Source organism: Uranotaenia lowii, chromosome 3, assembly GCF_029784155.1.
Source record: "Uranotaenia lowii strain MFRU-FL chromosome 3, ASM2978415v1, whole genome shotgun sequence".
NCBI classification, from domain to species: domain Eukaryota; kingdom Metazoa; phylum Arthropoda; class Insecta; order Diptera; family Culicidae; genus Uranotaenia; species Uranotaenia lowii.
Window position 1 is genome coordinate 188487089 of NC_073693.1, and position 23256 is coordinate 188510344.

General features: G+C 34.6%; 2 protein-coding genes across 2 annotated transcripts in view; one reads left to right on the top strand and one right to left on the bottom strand.

Moving 5' to 3' along the window:
- The window catches only part of LOC129751451 (ATP-binding cassette sub-family F member 2), a 520520-nt gene that overhangs the window by 456377 nt on the left and 40887 nt on the right, over window positions 1-23256 (top strand). The gene's annotated exons all lie outside the window — the stretch shown is intronic.
- Window positions 1-23256, bottom strand: part of LOC129751449 (amyloid beta A4 precursor protein-binding family B member 1-interacting protein) — a 123835-nt gene that overhangs the window by 87013 nt on the left and 13566 nt on the right. Inside the window, exon 2 of the mRNA XM_055746968.1 lies at window positions 2922-3023. Coding sequence (XP_055602943.1) covers window positions 2922-2996 — 75 coding nt within the window. The 5' untranslated portion in view covers window positions 2997-3023. The remainder of the gene's footprint in view (window positions 1-2921; window positions 3024-23256) is intronic.

Sequence of the window (23256 nt, forward strand, 5' to 3'; positions counted from 1 at the left end):
AATCTTTTTTTCGCCTCAGAAGAGGCGTTTGCCGAACAGAGGATCACAAAACAATGAACCTCAAAAACATCTGCTCTCGAAAAGGGCCATTAAAATTGTGTTCAGCTCTTCGGAATGAAAGAGATATATGCTGCACGGAGCCAGAAGTTCAACCGAAGAAGGAAGCGTGGGTATGAAAAAATAAAATTGAAAAGGATCAAACAGCATGATAAGAGCGAGAATCCGAAAATTTGTGGAACGACCATTTAGAACCGGGATCGTATACCTCTACCTTTCGCCCCAGCAGCTAGCACGTGTTCAGTTTACTTAGCTGATGGATTAAGAAGCGCGCATTTACCACCTGCTTGTTATTTATACATCAACAGCATGCAATGGTTTTCTGTTCTGGTACAGTTCGCGATGTTGACGATCACTGAAGGTAGGTACGCGTCCAGCTTCTTCGTGCGTCCGTCAAAAAGATTGGCTGTGACGGCATCTTTTTTTCCCTCATTGTTTACACGTGTCAGCGTAGGAACTTTTCTTTGTTACGGCCAAGGGCAAACCACGGCTGTAATTTGGTGGACGCATCTTTTTAAATGCAGACCTGTTTCATTTATTCGTATACAAAGAGTACAGTTGAAAGTAAAATGTGCGGGATTTTGATCACCGGGTACGCGTTCCAAGAAGCGGTTCGCCTTTGAGCACCGGCTTTTTGAATGGAATCGCGTGTTTACTTCTGAAACAATACCGAAATGCACCTGTTTTCTCGATGAATAATTAAGGCTGGGCAGCAAATCTGGTTGAATCTAAACGATGAAATGTATGTTTCCCTGAGAGCCAAGGAAATACATACGACGTACATTATTGAATTTTGAATTAATTCAATTTACTAAATTGAATAAATTTAAAAAAATATTTAAAAAACATCAAATACGGTATAACTTTAATTAAAAACAGTTAGGATCGATTTAGCCTCCGTTAAAGTAATATGTAAATATGAGCCGTTCCATATAAACGAATTATGAAAAAAACAGTTAGTATCACTTTTTTCAATATTTTTCGATTATTTTTTCAGTGGAGGGGAAGGTGGCATGTTTCATATTTTTACGACCAGTACTGGTTTCCTACGAACTCAAAACATGGTTGCAGAAATTTATAAGACTACTTTAAATTTGATTTAAAAATCGATTTCGTCTTTGTTTTGAATTTGATGCTTTGGGGTTACATTGATCAGTCTCTATTTTGACGGTTTTAACGAGTTTTCTTGATCATAAAGGATACAAACATCTTCATAATATTTACAAATGCCAATTTATAAACTTAACCTTGCTTTTTAACGTTTTCTTTCAAAAACATTTATAATCGAAAAAAGAACTATTGTGGTGCATACATTTAGGGGCACAAATTAAAATAATTGCTAAATAGTTTGAGCTCAAAATACAAATGAAATTTTACCTTCACACACTCCTCTAGGCCCTCGCACTGTTTCCTTGATTTTTTCTTGTTTTGATGTTGACCATTGGATAGGGTTCCTGTGCATTTGTCAAATACGAGCTAACTCTTGAAAAATGTCCTTATTTTTTAAATATCAGAAATTTAACACTAAATGACTATAAAAATAGCACTATAACTGTTCATATACAAAGAAAAAAAGAAGTTTATTCACATTCAACAACCCGTTTGCTTCTAAATGCTTTTTGGTTCATCAGGAGAGCTGTTTGTTTACGAGCCTGGAAAAATATAGATATTTTGAGATTTTGAAATTACTTATTTACCAACAGAAAAAAAAATTAAAATGCAAACCAAATTTAGCCTATTATATACTCAATTAATAGGCTTTCAAACATAGAAAACAGTTTAAAAAAATTCTAACTACAGCCTGAGTTATTGATGATAATGTGGAAAAAAAATTGTTGGTCAAAGTTTCTCCGGTGATCAAAGTTACCCCGTTTTACGGTACCAAGGTTCGCATTTTTAAAAGAATTATTACATCCCAACACAAATATTTCGTTCAAATTTCTTTAATAATTCAAATGGAAAAAGACACATCTTGACTTCAACATGTCTCTAGGACAGTATTTTTTAGAAATTAAATGCTTATAGTTTTGCATGTTGCGTTACCTGAAAAGAAGAGATTGATTTATGATCAATAGCAGGTGTAGAGATCTCTAAAATTCTGTTTCCATGGCATACAGACTCAAAAATAAAAATAAAACATCTAAAATCCTTCCAATCTATATGATGAAAAATACTTCCTATTAGTCTTTCCACACTGCGGGCAACCTTTGCTCTTAGGCATATAAACAATATTTTGAAGAGCCCCAACGAGAGAGTTAAAAATCATCAGCAGGTTTGCTCCATTAATCTCCGTATCACAATTTCATCTGATGATCTATGTCTGCAACCTTTCTTCCAGTTGATCAACATCAAAACAAGGTGTAGATATTATAGCCAACGGCAGAGGAAAAGCTATCTCTATCATCGGAATGGTGAGCATCAAAGAAGCAAAAATCTATAACATGTGCCGGCATGTGCTCATCGGTAGGGGCGAAGGTGATGAAGATGATGCTGCACTAAATATGTTACATAACATCACGCTCTTTAATCAACCAGAAGCATTCGCAGTGACTCGTCCCATTTTATTTATGGACCCTCTGGCAAGCGTTTTAAAAATCATACGAAACGGAGAAAAAAGGGTATCTGGAATAGCATCTGCCGCTAAGGGTATCTGGGTATCTGCCGCTGCACTTTTCCATCAGTTCGTCCCATTTCAATGGGACGATTCGCGTTTAAAGTGGATGAGAATATCCAAGTTCTTATATTTTTATGTGATTTTAATAAATAATAAATTGAACAAAAAAAATCAATTATGAGCTACGACAACTCACAAATATTTTACATACTTCTAGGTAGGTACATAGAAAGTCATGTACGTTACTCACCACTATCAAATTTTCCAGCTCCCCAAGCCATTCGTTAAGCAGCTTATCCGGATCATCCGTAAGACACGATGACATGGTGACTGAATTGTAGAGATGTAATTCCTGCAATTAAATGGTAGAGGAAGAAAGCATAAGTTAAACTCAATCGGTTTAAACTAGGGTTGCCATATCCTGCAATGCCAAAAAGAGTACATTGAGAAATATTTTCAAAATTGTCAAGACATAAGCCATTTAGTCAAAATCATAATGTTTTAAGTCATTGAAATAGCGCCAATTTGTTGCAAGGTATGTGATTGAATTGACAAATGTTCAGTTTTTTAAGATGGATTATTTAAAGTTTTAGATTTTATACTTAGAAAGCATACCAAAGTTGAAAAAAAACTGCATTTTCAAAATAGTGTTTTTAAAGGCGTTCACTCTTCTAAATCATTATAGCTGTTTCGTTCTTTTGATTTGTGCACTATGTTTTAGGTAAATTGTCGTTATGCATATTGCCTACTGTTCAGGAGTTCATTGCATACTCAAAGGCGCTAATTTCGAACGAATAAATCCAGATTGAAATTGTGAATGTACTCGTTATTCCTTCCATAGGAATCCATCCTTTGAAACATTTAAGAAAAGAAGCAAAACTGAAGTGTTGTGCAACAAATGCACAAAAAGATTGATTTTTTGTATTTACAAGAATACAATCTTCATTTATCGGAAGAAATAAGTTAATTTATATAAAAAAAAATCATTTATTTCCATTCATCAAAAAAAAAGAGTACATTTGGTCAAATTTCACAAAAAGAAGAGTACGCTCATTTTTCGATCGAAAAAGAGTACATGTACTCTTAAAAGAGTACGTATGGTATCCCTAGTTTAAACGTCTGTGGTACATATGCAGAAAGGGGGAAGCTTCCGGCGAACAATGCGCCCGACAGTTATGCAATTTGCTAAACGCTTAAAGCCTTGTTCATTTCCATCCCACTGCATTCAAGTAGGCAGAATCGATAGTAGCACCCACTGCAGGTCGAGTGGGAAAATGTGAAAGGTAAAACTTGAGTGAAGCTAAGAAAACTTTGAGGGTTCTGTATTTGATTAAAAAATAACACTATAGAACTGACATACAGTCCCCCCTCAATCATTAGTCACTTAACGTATCCTTCACCATAAAATGTTCGATTATTGGGGTGTTAGTTGACCAAATATTAAGCTTTGCATGATTTTCAGTCATTCAATAATTCCTCTCTGAGTTGAAAAATGATTTAATTTCCAATTTATGCTGTAACAATTATGAGTCACGTTTATTTTGTCAAGTATTATTGAATTGATGATGATGATATTATCGTTTAACTAAAAATAAAGGATGAAATAATTTATTTAAGTTCAGTAAATACCACCAGTTCAAATGATCGGTGACTAATAATTTTGTATGACCCATGATCGTTGGTGGACTGTACGATAAATATGTAACAAAAAAAGATTCTTAATTCTTATCACAATTTTTGTTCTTCGACACAGAATAGAAGAACAGGAAAATATTTAAAACGGCAAACTGATAGGCATATCGGAAGGCGACATTTTTAGTCGATGTAAATTCATATTTTGAAGCTCAATTTTTCATTTATTTAATTGGTATTCGGTCAAATGGCAGAAAATACTATGACAATAACGGTTCAAAGTTTAGAAATTATCCACAACTACAAATCCGTTATTGAACTATCAAATAACATCAAATAAATACAAGTCTGGATTCGGTTCTTTGTTTTCTGATTCTGGATTCTTTCTCTGATATGATTATTCGGAGGTAATTAGGATTTTTCGTTTCATTTTTAGATGTTTTAACATCTTTGTGCCATTTGCGACTTTATATCAACGATGCAGTTTTCGGACAGTTATTGAAAAACTTATCCAGTAAAATTGTGTTCGATGTTTATTCTTGGACTGGAAATAATAAACATCGATTTAGGAGGCAACTACTTAGCCAACTGATCTACTATTCAGATTGTGTTTAAATATTAATTTTCGGCGTTTTTCTAAATATGTTTATTGTTTTCTACATTTGTATATTTATATTTATTTTTCAAACCAATTTTATAAGTTTTAATTCCGCTTTTATTTTCTGTTTTAATGCTATTCTAGAAAGTTTGTTCCTATTCGCACATGTTCGCTATCTGTCACGAAGATGAAACGGAATCTATCACATGCTTGGCGGCACCACTTTTCCTACATATTTATTCAACGCCTAGTCCACAGTTATGACATTAATATAAATAAGCCCGCTCTGCCTGTTCCGTTGGTTTTTATTCACGCGCCCATTCGCAATTGAACAAAACACTAATCCGACTTTTTGCAATTCACTGTGTGGCGCCTAGGCTGGTCTTCGCCTGTCTTCATGTTGCATTCAAAAAAGGAAATGGCACCATTCAGCAGTAGCAAAACGTCATAGAGATATACTACATGTACTACAACTTCGTCAGTCGTGGATTTATGGTAATGAAGCATGAATGCGGCAACACTTCAACCAAGTCCGAAGGGCTTCGAAGGGATCGAGATTGAACTATCAATGGAAAGATTATAAGCTTAGCATTTATGCCATACAGCACTCACTCGGATTTCGAATTAAATGATGGATTCATAGAAACTCGAACCGAGCCAAGATGCTGCATTGACTGGCTAGGAATGACTTTTCAAAAGTGTTTTATAATTGGATCAGTTTTGCTAACCAGGGTATTCCGAAAACAAAATTTTCGAGATCAAGATTGTTCCGCAAGTTTCCATGACCTAAGAAGTCATATGAAACACATACTGTTATACTCCTTTCAAAAATTAAATGTAATTTCAAACAAGGTTGAGTTCTGTTGAAGGCGAATAGAGAAGAGATAAGACTAAGAAGTTGTGGAACATGTAGATATTCCGTAGAAAGATGAATCGTGACAAAAAGTGATAAAATAATCGTAATTACAATTTCACACGAATCAATAAGAATATTCACCTGAAATTTAAAATCTGAATCTGAAGTTTATATCTGAATCTAAAATCTGAACATGAAATTTGAATCTTAATCTGGAATCTCAATCTCAAATCTGGATTTCAAATTTAAATCTGAAATCTGAATCAGAATTTGCTTTTGTAATTTAAATCTGAAATCTTAGTCTGAAATCTAAATCTGAAATCTGAATGCTAAATCTAAATCTAGATATGAGTTTGAAATCCGAATCTGAAATCTGAATCTGAATCTGAAATCTGAACCTGAAATCTGAATCGGAATTCTGCATCTGAAACCTGAATTTGAAAAATGGATCTAAAATCCGAATCCGAAATCTGAATGTGAGTTCTTAGTTTGAAATCGGAATCCGAAATTTGAATCTGAAATTCGAATTTGAAGTTTGGATGTTAAATCTGAAATTAGTTAAATGCGTCTATCGGGGTTAATGCGCCTACGGCTGAAAAAACAACAATTGTAATCAATGCATTTTGAGGTGTTAATACGCTTTGAACAAAAGACATAAAGGAATTACGACATGACAAACTCCATTTTTTTTTAAATTCACACATATATCTAAGGCCTTGATGCCTTTTGGCAAAAACAATAGATTCATCATTATTTCGGCTCTCGGCTTGGCTCTCTGCCCGAATCACCTCCCACCGTACCTACTCGAAGAGCAAACAAACACGTTCTGCTGGACGCGTTCTGCTTGTGGTTCTAGACATTCAGGAATGATTTTACATTTATGATCTTCATATTTTTGTGAAATCCCACAGCGTAAACTGTTTCACCTCATTAGAATGTAGATTAAATTTACTTTCCAATGAAGATACTTTTTATTGGCCCAAACAAAGCAAAAGCACTGAAAATCCGGGTACAACCTGACGGTGGACCACAAAAACAGATGAAATTTCAATTTGTAAAAAAATCGCGCAAAGTAGTCAACTTTGAAAAATTCCAATAAATTCAATTTTTGTTGCATCAAAAATCTAAAGGTTAGTTAGAATTAGAATAAATTTTGTAGTCATATTTTTTCAAAAACTCTACCACCGTAGGTTTTTCAGACGACTTTTTTAACTTTTTGTGACCCTTCCATTAAAAAAATTTTAAAAAAAAAATTTCTTGGCTTCATGATGTAGACATTAACTTCAGCTTTCACATGCATAAAACAAATATTTTTTGGATGTGTAATATAAACTACAGCTGTTTTCCTGAGGCATGTTTTTTCGAATTTTATTTCTTTCATGCTGAGTAATGAGAAAACTAGTAGCTTAAGGTATATATAATGTTCTAAACATATTTTTTGGACATTACAAGGTTTCTATTGATATAAGTTTTGTTTAGATCGGTTGAACACGCCAACAGTTATAACGATTTGAGCTTGTAGTGTCAAATTGACACTCCTATGGCTGATTAGGGTAACGAAATCTGATGCGAATGAGTGTTAAGCAATTTGGTACCAACGTTTAAAAATATATTTCTGTGAAAAATAAATCATATCTTTCCGAAATTGTGGAAAATACTGAAGCTACGATTTTTATTAAATAATCCTGTGATTATTTTTTTTTTATAAGAAAGTATTTTCTTGGATTTCGTGTAGTGCTTTTAACCCAGTTAAATCATTTGCAAGTTTCTCAAGAAAATAACAAAATCTTAAATAAGCAAAAAAATATATAGGGGAGAGTGGGGATACTTGATCCCCTTTTCTTATCTTCACCATATCTTTTTGGAAAAATTTAGCAACTCGACGTCTTTGATATTTTCTGACAGCTTGTAACTTCAAGTTTCTATGCTCCAAAAATTAGAACGATACTTGAACTCGTCGATGAACTAGAAGCATTTTCGTGGGAGTAAAAAAATTGCGATTTTTCTGAAGTTAGGGGAGACTTGATCCCCTATTGAAGGAGACTTGATGTTTTATTCAGGAAGCCCTAATCCTTGTATAAAAATCAAACAAAACCCCAAGATAGAATGTTAATTAACTATTTTGGTCATGTTTGTTCTTATTTCACAATTTATATTAGACATAAGAAGAAAATTCTATAACTTTGTCTCAACGCTAATAACATTGTATACTTAAAGGCGCTATTTTTTATTACTAGGAAAAAAAATAATTATTTTTGCTCTTTTCTTCAGACAATTGTTTGATAAATATTAGTATTTGGATAAATATTAGTAATTTTGTGATCAGCAATCATAACGAACAATTCAGAAGAAGAATATGCCGTTTGGAAGGGGGATCAATTGTACCCAATTCTAGGGGATCAATTATACCCATAATCAACATTTTAGAAAACTTTTTCTGAAAAAAGTTGAGAGTTTTCCATGGCTTTGAAAATATGGCATTATGAAGTTCATTTTACGCTTGAACGATTGATACATTGGAACAAATATTTTTTTCATAATTTTCCCATGTAAGGAACATTTTAAAGTGATGAAAAAAGATCTTCAAGTTACATTTTGTGAAATTTTTCAAACAAAGTTCAATTACTCAAACAATTATTTTGTTAAAATTTTTTAAACTACAAGCATTGTTATTTTGCTCATTTTGGCAAATTTTTCTAGAACATTTGATCTTTGTAAGACATTCCAGTTTCGAGATATAGCTAAGGAATCAAGTATCCCCAGGGATCAAGTATCCTCATTCTCCCCTATTTAATGCATTACAATTTTTTTTAAAAAATTACCACAAGTTGGTCGTTAACCGTCAATTCCAGGAGACCTCGACATAAGGAAAAGGCGTTTTAATTAAAGCAGAACATGGCACGATTTTTTATTTCAAATGCATGCGAGTAAACCTTTCAGGGTTGCTGACTTTTTGTATCTCGAAAACATGGTAAATTTTTACATGGCAGTTTTGATGGGTAACATTTGAATGTTTTTGATAGTAGCAAACATGAAACCTTAAGAGTGAAGGTTTTTTTTATTGATGTTCATCTGACTATTCCAGCTATTTTAAAATAAACTGTTTTGCTCGTTGTACATAATACCGTCAAACCGGGGCATCATGCAAAAGCAGGGTTAGATGCAACATTTGTATACCACAACACTCATTCAATTTTTATTTCAATATACTGTAATAAAGTTATCATTAAATGATAACAAATTAATGATGACATAGTTTTTAACATCCTGAAAGAGTTAATAAAAGTTTTTGATTGTCTTAAAAAAATTTAAAATCGAGCAATAGATGTACAAATTTTTAGATTTTTCGATGCTTAAAAAACTAAACTTCACCTAGTATGACGGATTGGCTTATCTAATGATATCACCTACAAACATAATATTGCTTTCATTATCCTATACCAGCACTATTAATGTAAAAAAAATTATCGGACAATCACCAATTTTTTAAAATATATATTTTTATAATTCACTTACCTGTCTGGAGCAAAATGCAACAAAATGAAAATAAGAACTAAACCTTATAAATCGCGTTTCCATATGCTGGGGTATGATTGTCTTACATTATGTGTTTGTTAACATTCAAATGTCATCCATCCTAAGATTTATTTTTATGAATTAAGCTTATAGAATATTTGAAGTATTTTTTACCCCTAAATGTATGCAGCAAATTTACACTTATTTCTTAAAAATATTTTTGATAGAAAAATGTAAAATTGAATTCGAAGCAAACCAAAAATTACTGCAATTGGTGCTTTATGCATTATGACATGCCAAATGTATAAAAAACTATAAATTTTCAAACGATTTCACTTGATTTTCATAAATAACAGAGTTTGTTGCAACTTACCCCTTTTTCTTAGTAGGGTGAAAATCGCTTTTTTTGAGAAACCAATAATTTTTTCTGACTACGTAAATTTGGTGTCTCACCAACCTTAAAACTTTTGATGTACAAGAGGTATGATTATCTGTAGGCATTAAGATTTTAGAAGCTACCGAAGTTGAAAATTGTTGCGTGTTGCCCAAGTTGACGATATTCTATTACGAAAAATCAGGAGTCACTGATGCTTTACGATCTAAAATGCTTTACGATCTATCGAAAAATACAAAGAATAACAATGTCAAAATTTGCAGCTATCTCATTGCCATTTACAGTCCCCCCACAATCATTAGTCGCATAACGTATCATTCCACCACAAAATATTCGTTTATCCGGGTATTAGTGGACCAAACATCAAGCTTTGCATGGATTTCAGTCATTAAATATTTCCTCTTTGATTTTAAATATGATTTTGTTTTCAATATTGTTGAAAAATAGCATAATTTACCGAAACAATCATCGTTTTTCCAAACCACAATCATGGGTCAAAATTGTAACCCGTAACAATTATTAGACAAATTGCTCACAATTATTAGGGTAGATACTCTGGATTTCGACAGGAGCTAGTTTTCGACAAAATTTTAAGGAAAGGCTTATCTTTCTGTTTGGTGACTCAAGCTATCTATCTTCATATTTTTCTATTTTTGCTTTCCCACTTTAGTATACCTTGAATATAAAAATTCCTCTAAATAAGTTATTGAATAGTTGTAAATAAATAATTTAAAAGTAACATTTTAAATCACCTGTGAAATTCAATTCCAACGACCAAATAAGAATGATTTTGAATCACGAAAAACCCCCCTTTTATTTGATTAAAAGCAACATAAAAGGAATCAATGGAAAGGTTAAGGTTCTGAGCTCAATCTTTCCGGTAATTTATTGAATATTTTTGCTAACATTTAATGAAATTTCAACTGTTTTTTGAGCTGTCGAAAACTAGCGCTGAAAATTCTCCCAATAATCTATTTTTCGACACCTATCTTCTTCTGTATGTTTATACTGTTTCCATGGTGTAAAAAACGCCGTGAAGTAGACAAGCAAATCCAATACGCATTTTTTGGGGACGATTTTCGATCACCGCTAATTGTTATTATCGATTTTGGTTGATATTTTTCGGTGAAAATTAAGTCAAATCCAAACAACTTCTTTACGTATCGGCTTACTGTTTTGTTTAGGCCATCTTCAGAAAAACTGTATTTCATAAAATTTCAAAAAATAGAATATAATACAAAAAATGTTTTGTTAGAATAATCACACAATTTTCCGTCACTTTTAACTACACTAGAAGCACTTACAATTTGTGCAGACCTGTCCGGAGCTCCGTAGCTCGGGAACAACACCTTGAATCACCGGATCACGAACTACTGGGGGGAAGGACACACCACTTAACTCGCTCGCTAGATCGCCGACTGACTGACCGACTGCGCAGCGTACACGCTCATGGAGGATGACCAAGGGTCGGTTTAATCCATTCACACATCCCCCTCCTATCCCAAACAAAATAATAATAATAGAATTACAAAAGCGAAGTTTTCAAGAAAAAAGAACAAGGGAAACGTCATAATACACACAGTTTGCGTTTTCTATACAGAAATAGGCTGAGTAGCTAAGAGGAGCAATGATTAGCACAATATTAATCAATTTTCAATTTTGAACATATTCGATTTTGTTCTCGAAAAATGTCTAATGAACTTCTTACATGAATTCTATCAATAAGCTGATGTAAAGTTCTATGAACTTACGAGGCCAATTAACTAATGCAAAGCATAAATAATATACAAATGATGAACTTCTGTTATTTCAGAAAACATCTGGTATGCCCCACGCTGACCAGCTCTTAACTCAAGGTGCAGTCTCTTACATTCATTGATTAACCCTCCAGACAAGCTATCTCCACCAGTTCAAAATATCAGTATGAATTGTAAACAAATCAAATAATCAAATTATCTCGTATTTTTCTTCCCAATAACATTGTGCCAGAACTAAATTCTTTCTCGATAGTCTTGACTTATCAGTGACTGAAATTTGATCCAAAATGCACAACATGTTTCTTCTCTTCTAAGTTCTAAGTTGACCCCTCAAGCTGTCCTCTCAACCAGAACTGTAAATAATTCATCTGAACAGTTCTCTCGAAATGCTTCATAGATGGTTCTTTCATCAAGCTGTTATTTCAATCAGCTTGATTTGAAATTCGATTATGTGTTTAGGCTATTCTCTCAACTGTCATTTAATTCCAAGCTTTCCTTCAACTCGCTTGGAATTCATATCAGTACCCTCGAGCTTTCCTCCCAACTCACCTTTGAATTTCAAGCTGTCCTCTCAACTCGCTTGAAATTCTCATCGATACTTTAAGGCTGACCTCTCAACTGTTCTTTGAAATCCAAACTGCCTTATCAACTCGCATGAATTTTGATCGATATGTTCAGGCTGTCCTCTCAACTCGCCTTTCAATTCCAAGCTGTTCTCTCAACCTGCTTGAATTCATATCGATATGCTCAGGCTGTCCTCTCAACTCGCCTATGTATTCTAAGCTGTCCTCACAACTTGCTAGAATTTTGATCGATATTTTCAGGCTGTCCTCTCAACTCGCCTTTGAATTCCAAGCTGTCCTCTCAACTCGCTTGAATTCTTATCGATATTTTCAGGCTGTCCTCTCAACTCGCCTTTGTATTCAAAGCTGTCCTCTCAACTCGCTTGAATTTTGATCGATATTTTCAGGCTGTCCTCTCAACTCGCCTTTGAATTCCAAGCTGTCCTCTCAACTCGCTTGAATTCTTATCGATATGTTCAGGCTGTCCTCTCAACTCGCCTTTGTATTCAAAGCTGTCCTCTCAACTCGCTTGAATTTTGATCGATATTTTCAGGCTGTCCTCTCAACTCGCATTTGAATTCCAAGCTGTCCTCTCAACTCGCTTGAAATTGTGAACCACATGATCAAGCTGTCCTTTCAATTCGCTTTATATATCATGTTCACAATCACAATTTTGGCAATATTTCATAATCTGCTCATTCGTAAAATCACTTATTTCCCACATTCGAAATAACGGTTTCTTTTTTTCCATTTGACTGAAATAGAAATCAACGGTGTAGGTTTTTTTCTGCTACAAATGCTTCTACCCAATGGGTATTTATTTTACTCAGTATGTTTAACAATGGGTAACTTGTAATCCGTTTGATTTTAAAGCGAGTTTGACTATCATTATTTCTACGTGAATCTTAGAACACGTGTTTTTCTTTTCGGTTCGCTTTTCGTTTCTCCAACCTCGACTTTCACAAACCGTTCCAGCAAGTCAAAGAGAAACACCTGCCACGGTCGCCAATGTGCAGACCTGTCCAGAGCTCCGTAGCTCGGGAACAACACCTTGAATCACCGGATCACGAACTACTGGGGGGAAGGACACACCACTTAACTCGCTCGCTAGATCGCCGACTGACTGACCGACTGCGCAGCGTACACGCTCATGGGGGATGACCAAGGGTCGGTTTAATCCATTCACACACAATTGTTTCGCCGTGTGCTTTCCTAACGGCTGTCTAACTTACTTTGAGTCAGATTTTGAATCGCTTCTAGTAGCTTGCGTTTTGCGTTCTTGGTGACGTCGTGCAGTCGGTTGTTGTCGTCGTGTTTGGGGTCGTCGTTTTCGAATTATTTCTTGAGAACTGTGGCGTCTCTCTCAGTTTTTTGATTATTGAGCTGTATATTTTAGAGATCTCGATAGCGTCTTGTTTTATGTTTACTGTATTTCCTTTTTTCAGTTTTATATGTAATGTTTCAGCAGTCTTTCTTTTTCCTTCTTGGTTCACTCTCTCTAAAATATAAGCCTTTTCAAAATCAAATTTGTGGTTTTGCTCAAGAGCACGTTGTGTCAATCCTGTGGCCCTGGAGTTTTGTTTAAGACTTGTTTTATGGTTTTTTATACGTTTTTCCAGTGTTTGCGATGTTTAACCACAGTATTCCTTTCCACATTCACAGGGAATCGAGTAAACTACATTTGTTTGTTTAAGTTTTGGGATCTGGTCCTTTGTTTTGGTGAACAAACAGTTTTTAATTTTATTTATTGGTTTTGAAGATGCAATGATATCATGTTTTCTCAATAGTTTACTGACTTTTTCGCTTAGCCCTGGGATATATGTTAGTGAGACATATTTGCCGTTATTTTCAGTGGGTTTGTTACTTAGCGAATTGTAAATGACATCTACCCTCTTTTTTAGAACGTAGTTGATGAATTCATCCGGGTAATTATTTTGGTGCAATATTCTTTTAACTTTTTTGATGCTCATTTGCCGTTTGTCTATGTCACTAAGTTTGAGTGCTCGATCAATTAGCGCAATTGCGGTGTTCTTTTTATGTACGTATGGACTTTCTGAGTAAAAATCTAAGTATCTCCCATTTTCTTGTTTTGTGTACCAATTTTTCTCAACTTTTCCTTGATTTCTGATGAGTTTGAGATCTAAGAATCGCAAAGTATTATCTATTTCTTTTTAAAGAGTGAAAAAGAAATAGATAATACTTTTTTACTCAGAAAGTCCATACGTACATAAAAAGAACACCGCAATTGCGCTAATTGATCGAGCACTTAAACTTAGTGACATAGACAAACGGCAAATGAGCATCAAAAAAGTTAAAAGAATATTGCACCAAAATAATTACCCGGATGAATTCATCAACTACGTTCTAAAAAAGAGGGTAGATGTCATTTACAATTCGCTAAGTAACAAACCCACTGAAAATAACGGCAAATATGTCTCACTAACATATATCCCAGGGCTAAGCGAAAAAGTCAGTAAACTATTGAGAAAACATGATATCATTGCATCTTCAAAACCAATAAATAAAATTAAAAACTGTTTGTTCACCAAAACAAAGGACCAGATCCCAAAACTTAAACAAACAAATGTAGTTTACTCGATTCCCTGTGAATGTGGAAAGGAATACTGTGGTCAAACATCGCAAACACTGGAAAAACGTATAAAAAACCATAAAACAAGTCTTAAACAAAACTCCAGGGCCACAGGATTGACACAACATGTTCTTGAGCAAAACCACAAATTTGATTTTGAAAAGGCTTATATTTTAGAGAGAGTGAACCAAGAAGGAAAAAGAAAGACTGCTGAAACATTACATATAAAACTGAAAAAAGGAAATACAGTAAACATAAAACAAGACGCTATCGAGATCTCTAAAATATACAGCTCAATAATCAAAAAACTGAGAGAGACGCCACAGTTCTCAAGAAATAATTCGAAAACGACGACCCCAAACACGACGACAACAACCGACTGCACGACGTCACCAAGAACGCAAAACGCAAGCTACTAGAAGCGATTCAAAATCTGACTCAAAGTAAGTTAGACAGCCGTTAGGAAAGCACACGGCGAAACAATTGTAAGTGCTTCTAGTGTAGTTAAAAGTGACGGAAAATTGTGTGATTATTCTAACAAAACATTTTTTGTATTATATTCTATTTTTTGAAATTTTATGAAATACAGTTTTTCTGAAGATGGCCGAAACAAAACAGTAAGCCGAAACGTAAAGAAGTTGTTTGGATTTGACTTAATTTTCACCGAAAAATATCAACCAAAATCGATAATACGCATTTTTTATTTAATAGTTTACATGTTGTTCTTAACTTAGGTAGAATGTTTGTTTATTTGAGTAACGTAAATTTGGCCATGGCATTGGATGCCGTTTTTTTTTTTTTAAATATATCTTTATTAGTACCAATTCATCATTACATTTATATTACATTAATACATTAAATTAGGTGTTCAGTTCAATAATGAACTTTCAGAGCCCTATAGTTTAATAATCACTAAAATTTATTTATTCGACTTAAATTTGCTGAGCACAATCAAGCATTTTTATAAAGGAGAACATCCTGTAGTGAAAAAAAAAAATATTTTAAACTAGAAACTAAAGCTATCCTAAAATTAAACTAATTATAGAGAGAACGAATCTCTGCGATGGAAGACTGCATCGATTTGCCTCTGAAGTTGGAGATGATTTTGTTGGCCATCTCTTCGATCGATTCAATGCCTGCAATCCGGTGAAGATCTTCGGTGCTGTGCCAAGGTGGAAGCCGCAAAATCATTTTCAGAACCTTGTTCTGAATCCTCTGGATGGCTTTCTTCCTCGTCGCGCAGCAGCTAGACCAAATCGGAACTGCATACATTATCGCTGGTCGGAATACCTGTTTGTAGATTAACATCTTATTTCGCAGACACAACCTGGATTTCCTGTTGATGAGAGAATAAAGAGATTTAGTGTATTTATTACATTTAGATTGAATATCTTCAATGTGATTTTTAAAAGTAAGATTCCGATCAAGTGTAAGTCCCAGGTACTTCACGTGATCAGACCATTCTAATGAAACCCCATTAAAAGTTATGGAATGATTTTCATTAGGTTTTAAAAATTGAGCTCTTGGCTTATGGGGAAATAAAATAAGTTGAGTTTTGGAAGCGTTAGGAGAAATTTTCCACATTTTCAAGTAATTCAAAAAGGAATTTAAATTTTGTTGCAATCTACTGCGTACCACCCGTAAATTTCGACCTTTGGCTGAAAGCAAAGTATCATCAGCAAATAATCTTCTACTTTTTCCTTCTGGTACATCAGGAAGATCAGAAGTAAAAATATTGTATAAGATTGGCCCAAGTATACTGCCCTGAGGGACACCAGCTCTAATGGGTGTCCTTTCAGAGCATGAATTTTGATAGCTTACTTGTAAGGTTCGGCTAGTCAAATAATTTTGAATAATTTTGGTGAGATATACAGGAAAATCAAATCGAGCTAATTTAGCTACTAAACCTTTGTGCCAAACACTGTCAAAAGCTTTTTCAATATCAAGAAGAGCAACACCAGTTGAATAACCCTCAGATTTGCTAGCGTTAATCATATTAGTTACACTCAAAAGTTGATGTGTAGTAGAATGTCCATGACGAAAACCAAATTGTTCATCAGGGAAAATAGAATTCTGATTAATGTGAATCATCATTCTATTCAAAATAACTCTCTCAAATAGTTTACTTAAAGAAGGGAGCAAACTAATTGGTCGATAACTTGAAGGCTCTGAAGCACTTTTTCCAGGTTTTAAAATTGGAGTTACTTTGGCATTTTTCCATTTATTTGGAAAATAAGCCAAGTGAAAACATTTATTGAAGATTTTAACTAAAAAATTTAAAGTGCTTTCAGGCAACTTTTTAATAAGAATATAGAAAATCCCATCTTCCCCTGGGGCTTTCATATTTTTAAATTTTTTGCAAATCAATTTAAGTTCATCAATATTTGTCTCATAAGAACTTTCAAATACATTTTGTTTAGATAGAATATCATCAAATTCAAGGGAAATTTGAGCATCAATTGGACTTACAACGTTTAAATTAAAATCATGAGCAGACTCAAATTGTTGGGCTAATTTTTGAGCTTTTTCTGCATTCGTTAAAAGAAGTTTATCCCCGTCTTTCAAAGTAGGAATTGGCTTCTGGGGCTTTTTCAGAATTTTTGTTAATTTCCAAAATGGCTTTGAGTAGGGTTTTATGTCCTCTACTGCTTTAGCAAAATTTTCATTACGAATGAAATTTAAACGACGTTTGATCTCTTTTTGAAGGTCGCGATAAATTAATTTCAAATAAGGATCCCTAGTACGTTGATATTGGCGTCGACGAATGTTTTTCAGTCGTATCAAAAACTGAAGATCATCATCAATTAAAGGTTGATTAAATTTATGTTTAACTTTGGGTATTGAAGCGGCTTTAGCATTGACTATTGAAGTTGTCAAATTTTCTACAGCCAAATCAATATCTTCTATTGAATTCATTGGAACGTTTACATCTAAATTACGTTCAATAAAATTCATATATCGCTCCCAGTTAGCCTTTTGAAAGTTAAAAGCTGATTTTAAAGGGTTTTCAATGGGACTTTGGGATAAAGAAAATGTTACTGGAAGGTGGTCTGAATCGAGGTCCGCATGAGTAACTAATTGACTACAATGCTCGCCTAAATCCGTTAGAACCAAATCAATTGTGGAGGGATTTCTAATTGAAGAAAAACAAGTATGCCCATTAGGATATTCAACAGTATAATAACCTGCAGAGCAGTCATTAAACAAAATATTCCCATTTGAATTTGATGAAATATTATTCCAAGATCGGTGTTTTGCATTAAAGTCACCAATAATAAAAAATTTAGATTTATTTCTGGTGAGTTTTTGTAAATCTCCCTTCAAAAAATTTTTCTGTTCACCGCTGCATTGGAAAGGCAAATATGCGGCAACAATTATAATTTTCCCCATAGAAGTTTCTAATTCAATTCCAATTGTTTCTAAGACTTTTGTATTGAAAGAAGGAAGAAGTCTAAATTTGAGACGACTATTGATGACAATAGCTACACCCCCACCTTGTCGATCAAGTCGATCATTTCGTAAAATTTTAAAGAAAGCATTGCTTTTCAAGTTATTGTCTGGCTTTAAAAAAGTTTCAGTGATGGCAGCAATATGTATGTTTTGAGTTTTCAAAAATAAAAAGAATTCATCTTGGTTAGCCAGCAAAGATCTAGCGTTCCAATTCATAATATTTAAACATCTATTTGGATCCATGAGGGAATCGCAAAGTCATAATAATTTTGTTAGCATAATTAAAAGAAGTTTGGAAAGCTTCAAACATTGAATTTGCTTTCAACATAAGTTGCATCATTTCCATTAAATTTTGATGCAAAAATTTTAATTTTTCCTCAGTAATCTCACCCAAATCAACAAAATTGTTAGAATCAGAAAAGGAAGGAGAAGAGAAAGTATTTGAATTTCGGGGATTTTCCCAAGCCTTCGCATGAACGTTTAGACTTGGTTTTTTCCCATTTTTATTAGTTGAACCTGAAGAGGGAAACCCATTTTCAACCACCTCTGAGAACGATAAACAACGAGGCTGTGGCGCAGAATCAGCCCAGGTAACATTAAAATCACTTCGGGTATTACCCAGCCGTGATTCCAATGTAGGCCGAGGCTGACCGCGAACAGGCAGGTTGTTTGCCGGTCTGACGTGTGAAGACGAAAAAGAGGAAGGAGGAGAAGAAACTTTTCTGGAAACTTTGGGATTTTTCCTAGAAGCAACAATTTTTGCCCTAACGGGACAGTCTAGAGAATTCGAGGAATGATTACCTGCGCAATTCGCACACTTAAAAAATTCTGTTTTTGGCTTATCACCACCAAAAAGGCATTTAGATTTTTCATGATCGAATGAGCCGCAAAACATGCATCTGGCATTCATTCTACAATTTTTAGTGCCATGACAAAAAGCTTGACAACGACGACATTGCGTAATATTTTGAAGAAAATTGGTAGAAGATTTACGAAAAGGTTCGAATTTGACTCGACAATGAAACATAAGACGAGCCTTTTCAAGAATTTGCAAATTATTAACCTGATCCTTTTTAAAATGGATCAAATAAAGTTCAGGAGCGAAACCAACACTACTGGTATTATTCGTGTTGGTTCTTTTCCTCATTTGAATTACTTGAATTGGAGAAAAACCTAACAAAGAATTTAATTCATTTGTGATCTCATCCGGTGTCTGATCGCCGGTGAGACCACGAAGTACAACTTTAAAAGGACGATCACCTCTAGTGTCGTACGTGAAAAATTGGTGTTTTTTATTATTCAAATAATTTAAAACCTTTTGAAAATCATTAAAAGATTCCGCCAATATACGAGCAGTTCCCCTTCTACCGATCTGAAAAGAAATCTTCACATCCTTGACGGAAGTGACGATTTCTTTTCGAAAGGCATTGAAGTCAGGAATCGTGACCGTTATTGGTGGAATCTTTTCGTTTTTAAGAGTATAAGAAGAAGAAGGTTTCTTAGTACTCTTATCAGAATTAAATATGAATATTTCACCGATGTTATGAAGGACATCGAATGAATTGGAAATTTCAACTTTTTTGGCAGATGGCCCTGGATTAGGTTCAGCAATCCGTTTTCTTCCGGCCCTTGAGCCGGCCGAAGACTTCCCCATGCTGGAAAGAAAAGAGAAAATATGAATAAAAGAAAATGAAAATAATTCTAGCACTGAAAAGTGCTGATTGAAATACAGGTAAGGAAAAAATAAATAATGTAAAATGTTCCTGCAGGTACACAGCAACGATACGATGCTCCGGCGTACGTGTTGACGGCTCAACGGTACAGATGGAAGTGGCCTTCATTATCCCTAAATTTCAACTTACACAGTTGGATTCATTTCTCTACAAAAAAGTTTCGCTGACTGAACGTTTGAGTTAAGTCTGTGGGTCGCAGTTTAAAAATAAATGTTTATTTTATGTTAAAGAACCAAAATTGTGTTGTGGTTCAAAAACACAGTTTTAGTAGATTTATGAAAATGTTTGAGAAAATGTATGTACGTGCAGTGCTAAGTTCAGATTCTCCCTATCATGGTTTGTATGTTTTATTTCTTCTCTGGAATTATATGGAACTTCTGATGTATTTTCCAAAATATCTAATGATTTTCCAGTCTCCGTCCTCCGTACCGGAAGCAATTTCCCAACAAGATCTGTAATTTAAACAAAATTAGATGGTACTTGGGATCTCATTAACTATCTGATGCTCTAATTACTGACACAGTGTGGCCAGCGCCCTGCTGAGCTGTTTATATGAACAAAAAGCGATTAATATTCATCAACACACAATACTGCGAATGGATGGAAAATTAAGAACGTCCATGGTCGGGCCTGTTTAACCTCTGTTTTGAATATTTTTAATCCTTCATGCTCATTGACAAATTCGCAACTGGTGGTGTGAGTTACCTTATTCTTATGAAGATATGTATCTTGATCTCTAAATGAATTATCTCAACCTGTATCAACATAAATAATGCTAATTAGAGAACATTTACAAAAAGCTAAATCCGTTCGTTTAAGTCAGCTTGTTTGAATGACAGGGGTTTCATTTGGTAGTCAAATCTTGATTTGATAGCAACCAGAAAAACAGCTTCTACTCTTCCACCAGGCGCTGTTGCTTCTCTTTACTAATGGTGTAAAGTAGCATGATAGCCGATACGAGATAAAGAAGATTATTGATTTTAGTGAAAAAGGAAGTTAAGAATGTGAATAGTTGTAGATCACTTAGCTTGGGTACTAACGGATATGTTTCCACAATTTTATTTTGAAAAAGATGGTTATTGTAAATGATTTTCTACCATTTCAATACTTACTTATTTTTTCTTTTCATTGTTCTACGCTTAGTCTGGTTTAAGTTAACCTTATCTCCTAATATTATAGCAATTCCAAGGGAGTTCAGAACATTTTTTTTTCAATCCCTGTTTACCATAATGCAATCAACAATCAAAGTGATTCAATTGTTGCCAAATCGTGAAACGACTCACTGAAAAGGGCAAATATTGAACTTTATGATTGCTTTCTAAAAACTTTGCTATGGAAGAAAGTCCGCGTCTTCGTCTCAATCTTTGCTCTGTACAATATATGCAGATTGCAGACTAGCTGTTCGGCATGGCTAGTCAGTCGGTTCCGTATGTCTAAGAAAACTCGAAGTTTGTCTTGTGCTGAACCGGGCCGGAGATAGATTAAAGGTGCTGCTTCGAGCACTTTGTGTTGTTGCATGTGAAGGTATTAATCCGTGTCATGCTCATGCTGCCCACACGTTTTGTGGCGGTCGTTTTTTTTTCTTCTTCCTTTTGTGTCGTGCTTGGACGGAATCGAAACATAAACGAAAACACATTTATATTTATATCCGTACGATTCGCCTCCATATAGCCACAGAGTCGAAGTGTTAAGCTGACTTTTTTTGTCTTCTTAAGAGTGACATAGCCAGAGCGAAATCAAGTGACATATTATCGAATATCCGAAAGGCTCTGAAAACACGCAGGGCCACTTTCCATCCGGAGGCTGCATCGATCGGTGTCGGTTTGTTTGACCGGCTGTTATTGGATTTTGATACGGGTGACAATTTATGCTCGATTTACAACTTTATGTGGCTTACTTATGTCTCGAGTAGACGATTGCGGTTTCCCCAACTACTAAGTCCACAAAAAAGTCGTCTAACGTAATTTCTCCCAAGAGTTTGACGCACCGGGAGCGCGTGGAACACTTTATTGCGATCGTAAAGCCATAAAACGATTTATTCCGTGTGGGCCAGAAGGAGGTGCTTGAGTGGGTACACGGCTCTTATATACATATTATTATGCATCACAGAAACGAAGTGCATTCAAGATCTTCAGTTGCCGCGACATAGAAAATCGTTACTTTGGAATCGTTGTTGTTGTTTTGTGAACACACCCACATGTGAATGCAAGCGTTTGTAACTGCATTTTCGGCACCATGTCATACAAACAAGAACTGCTTGCAATAAATAGAATTTGACAGACAGTGCTCGAAATCAAGCTTTTGTAGATTTAGAAAATTGTTATGTGTTTAGTTAAATGGTATTTGATTAAACTATATTTGTTGTATTTTATATGTTGCATTGATAAATTATCCAAAACGACTAATACAAAATTTTTACTGAGCATTTTTACTCCACAACGTAGATAAAATAACAAATTGAAATATTAAGAAAATCGTTAAGATAATATTTTTCGAACCAAATATTCATACGTAATCCTAGAGTATAACTAACACGGGTCCAAAAAGGGGGATCTTCTACGAACATGGATGCACCACAGATGAAGATGCAGTACATACATAACTTACAGGTCAATTTCTGGTTCGGATTGATCGTTGACATTGTTCTTAACTTGTGAAGGTTAAATTTAAATTAGGTAGGTCTATGGTACCCTGTATTTGGACACCTTCCTTTGAGTTCGTTTAATACCGTGTACCTCGATTTTGAAGATATTGAACCAATAAGGCTCTAAATTTGAACCATTTTCAAAAACGACACTGATCAGTTGTTGATTAAATTATACTAAAGAAATGAATGGAAATGTTTGAACATGTGGAAGAAAATCGAGTTATTCTATTCATCAATTCTGTGTCCACATGTTCAATAAAGTCGTTATCAAAGCCTCAAGGCACAGGAGCGTAGGTCTACACATTTTGAAAAAACCAGTTTTGTAAGTGTGTTGGCGAATCTCTGCTAGCTATATCTTGCATATTAAAAATTGATTGCCCCAGTCCTATAGGTACCTACATTCATGTAGTGGGTACAACTCTTGAGCCATTCATTTCTTGGGCGCCTTCTTTTTAATAGTAGGGTCTATTTCATTCACTAGTTTGTTTTGCACCGGCTGGCTGGGGACAAACTGCACGCGATCGATTTTGTGTAGGATTATTCATTTTATAACTATCAACTCAACCTGGCTGATTCCGGTCAAACTGCAGGGCGTGCGCAATTGGCGTAGGTTAAGTTTTTATTCTTCATACGACAGTAATGGAGTTCAACGTTTTACTTGCGTGGACGTGCCGGTTTCACAATCATTTCGTTTTCTTAAACAACGCGAATGAGTCACACACAAGAGTTAGCTTACAGAGCCTTAAGAGAAAGTTTATTGTTTAGCTAGAAAACGTAACAGGTGCCATTTCTTTGCGTATATTTCATGCTCCTTTTTTTCTAAAATTGAAACTTTTACCATAATTTTAT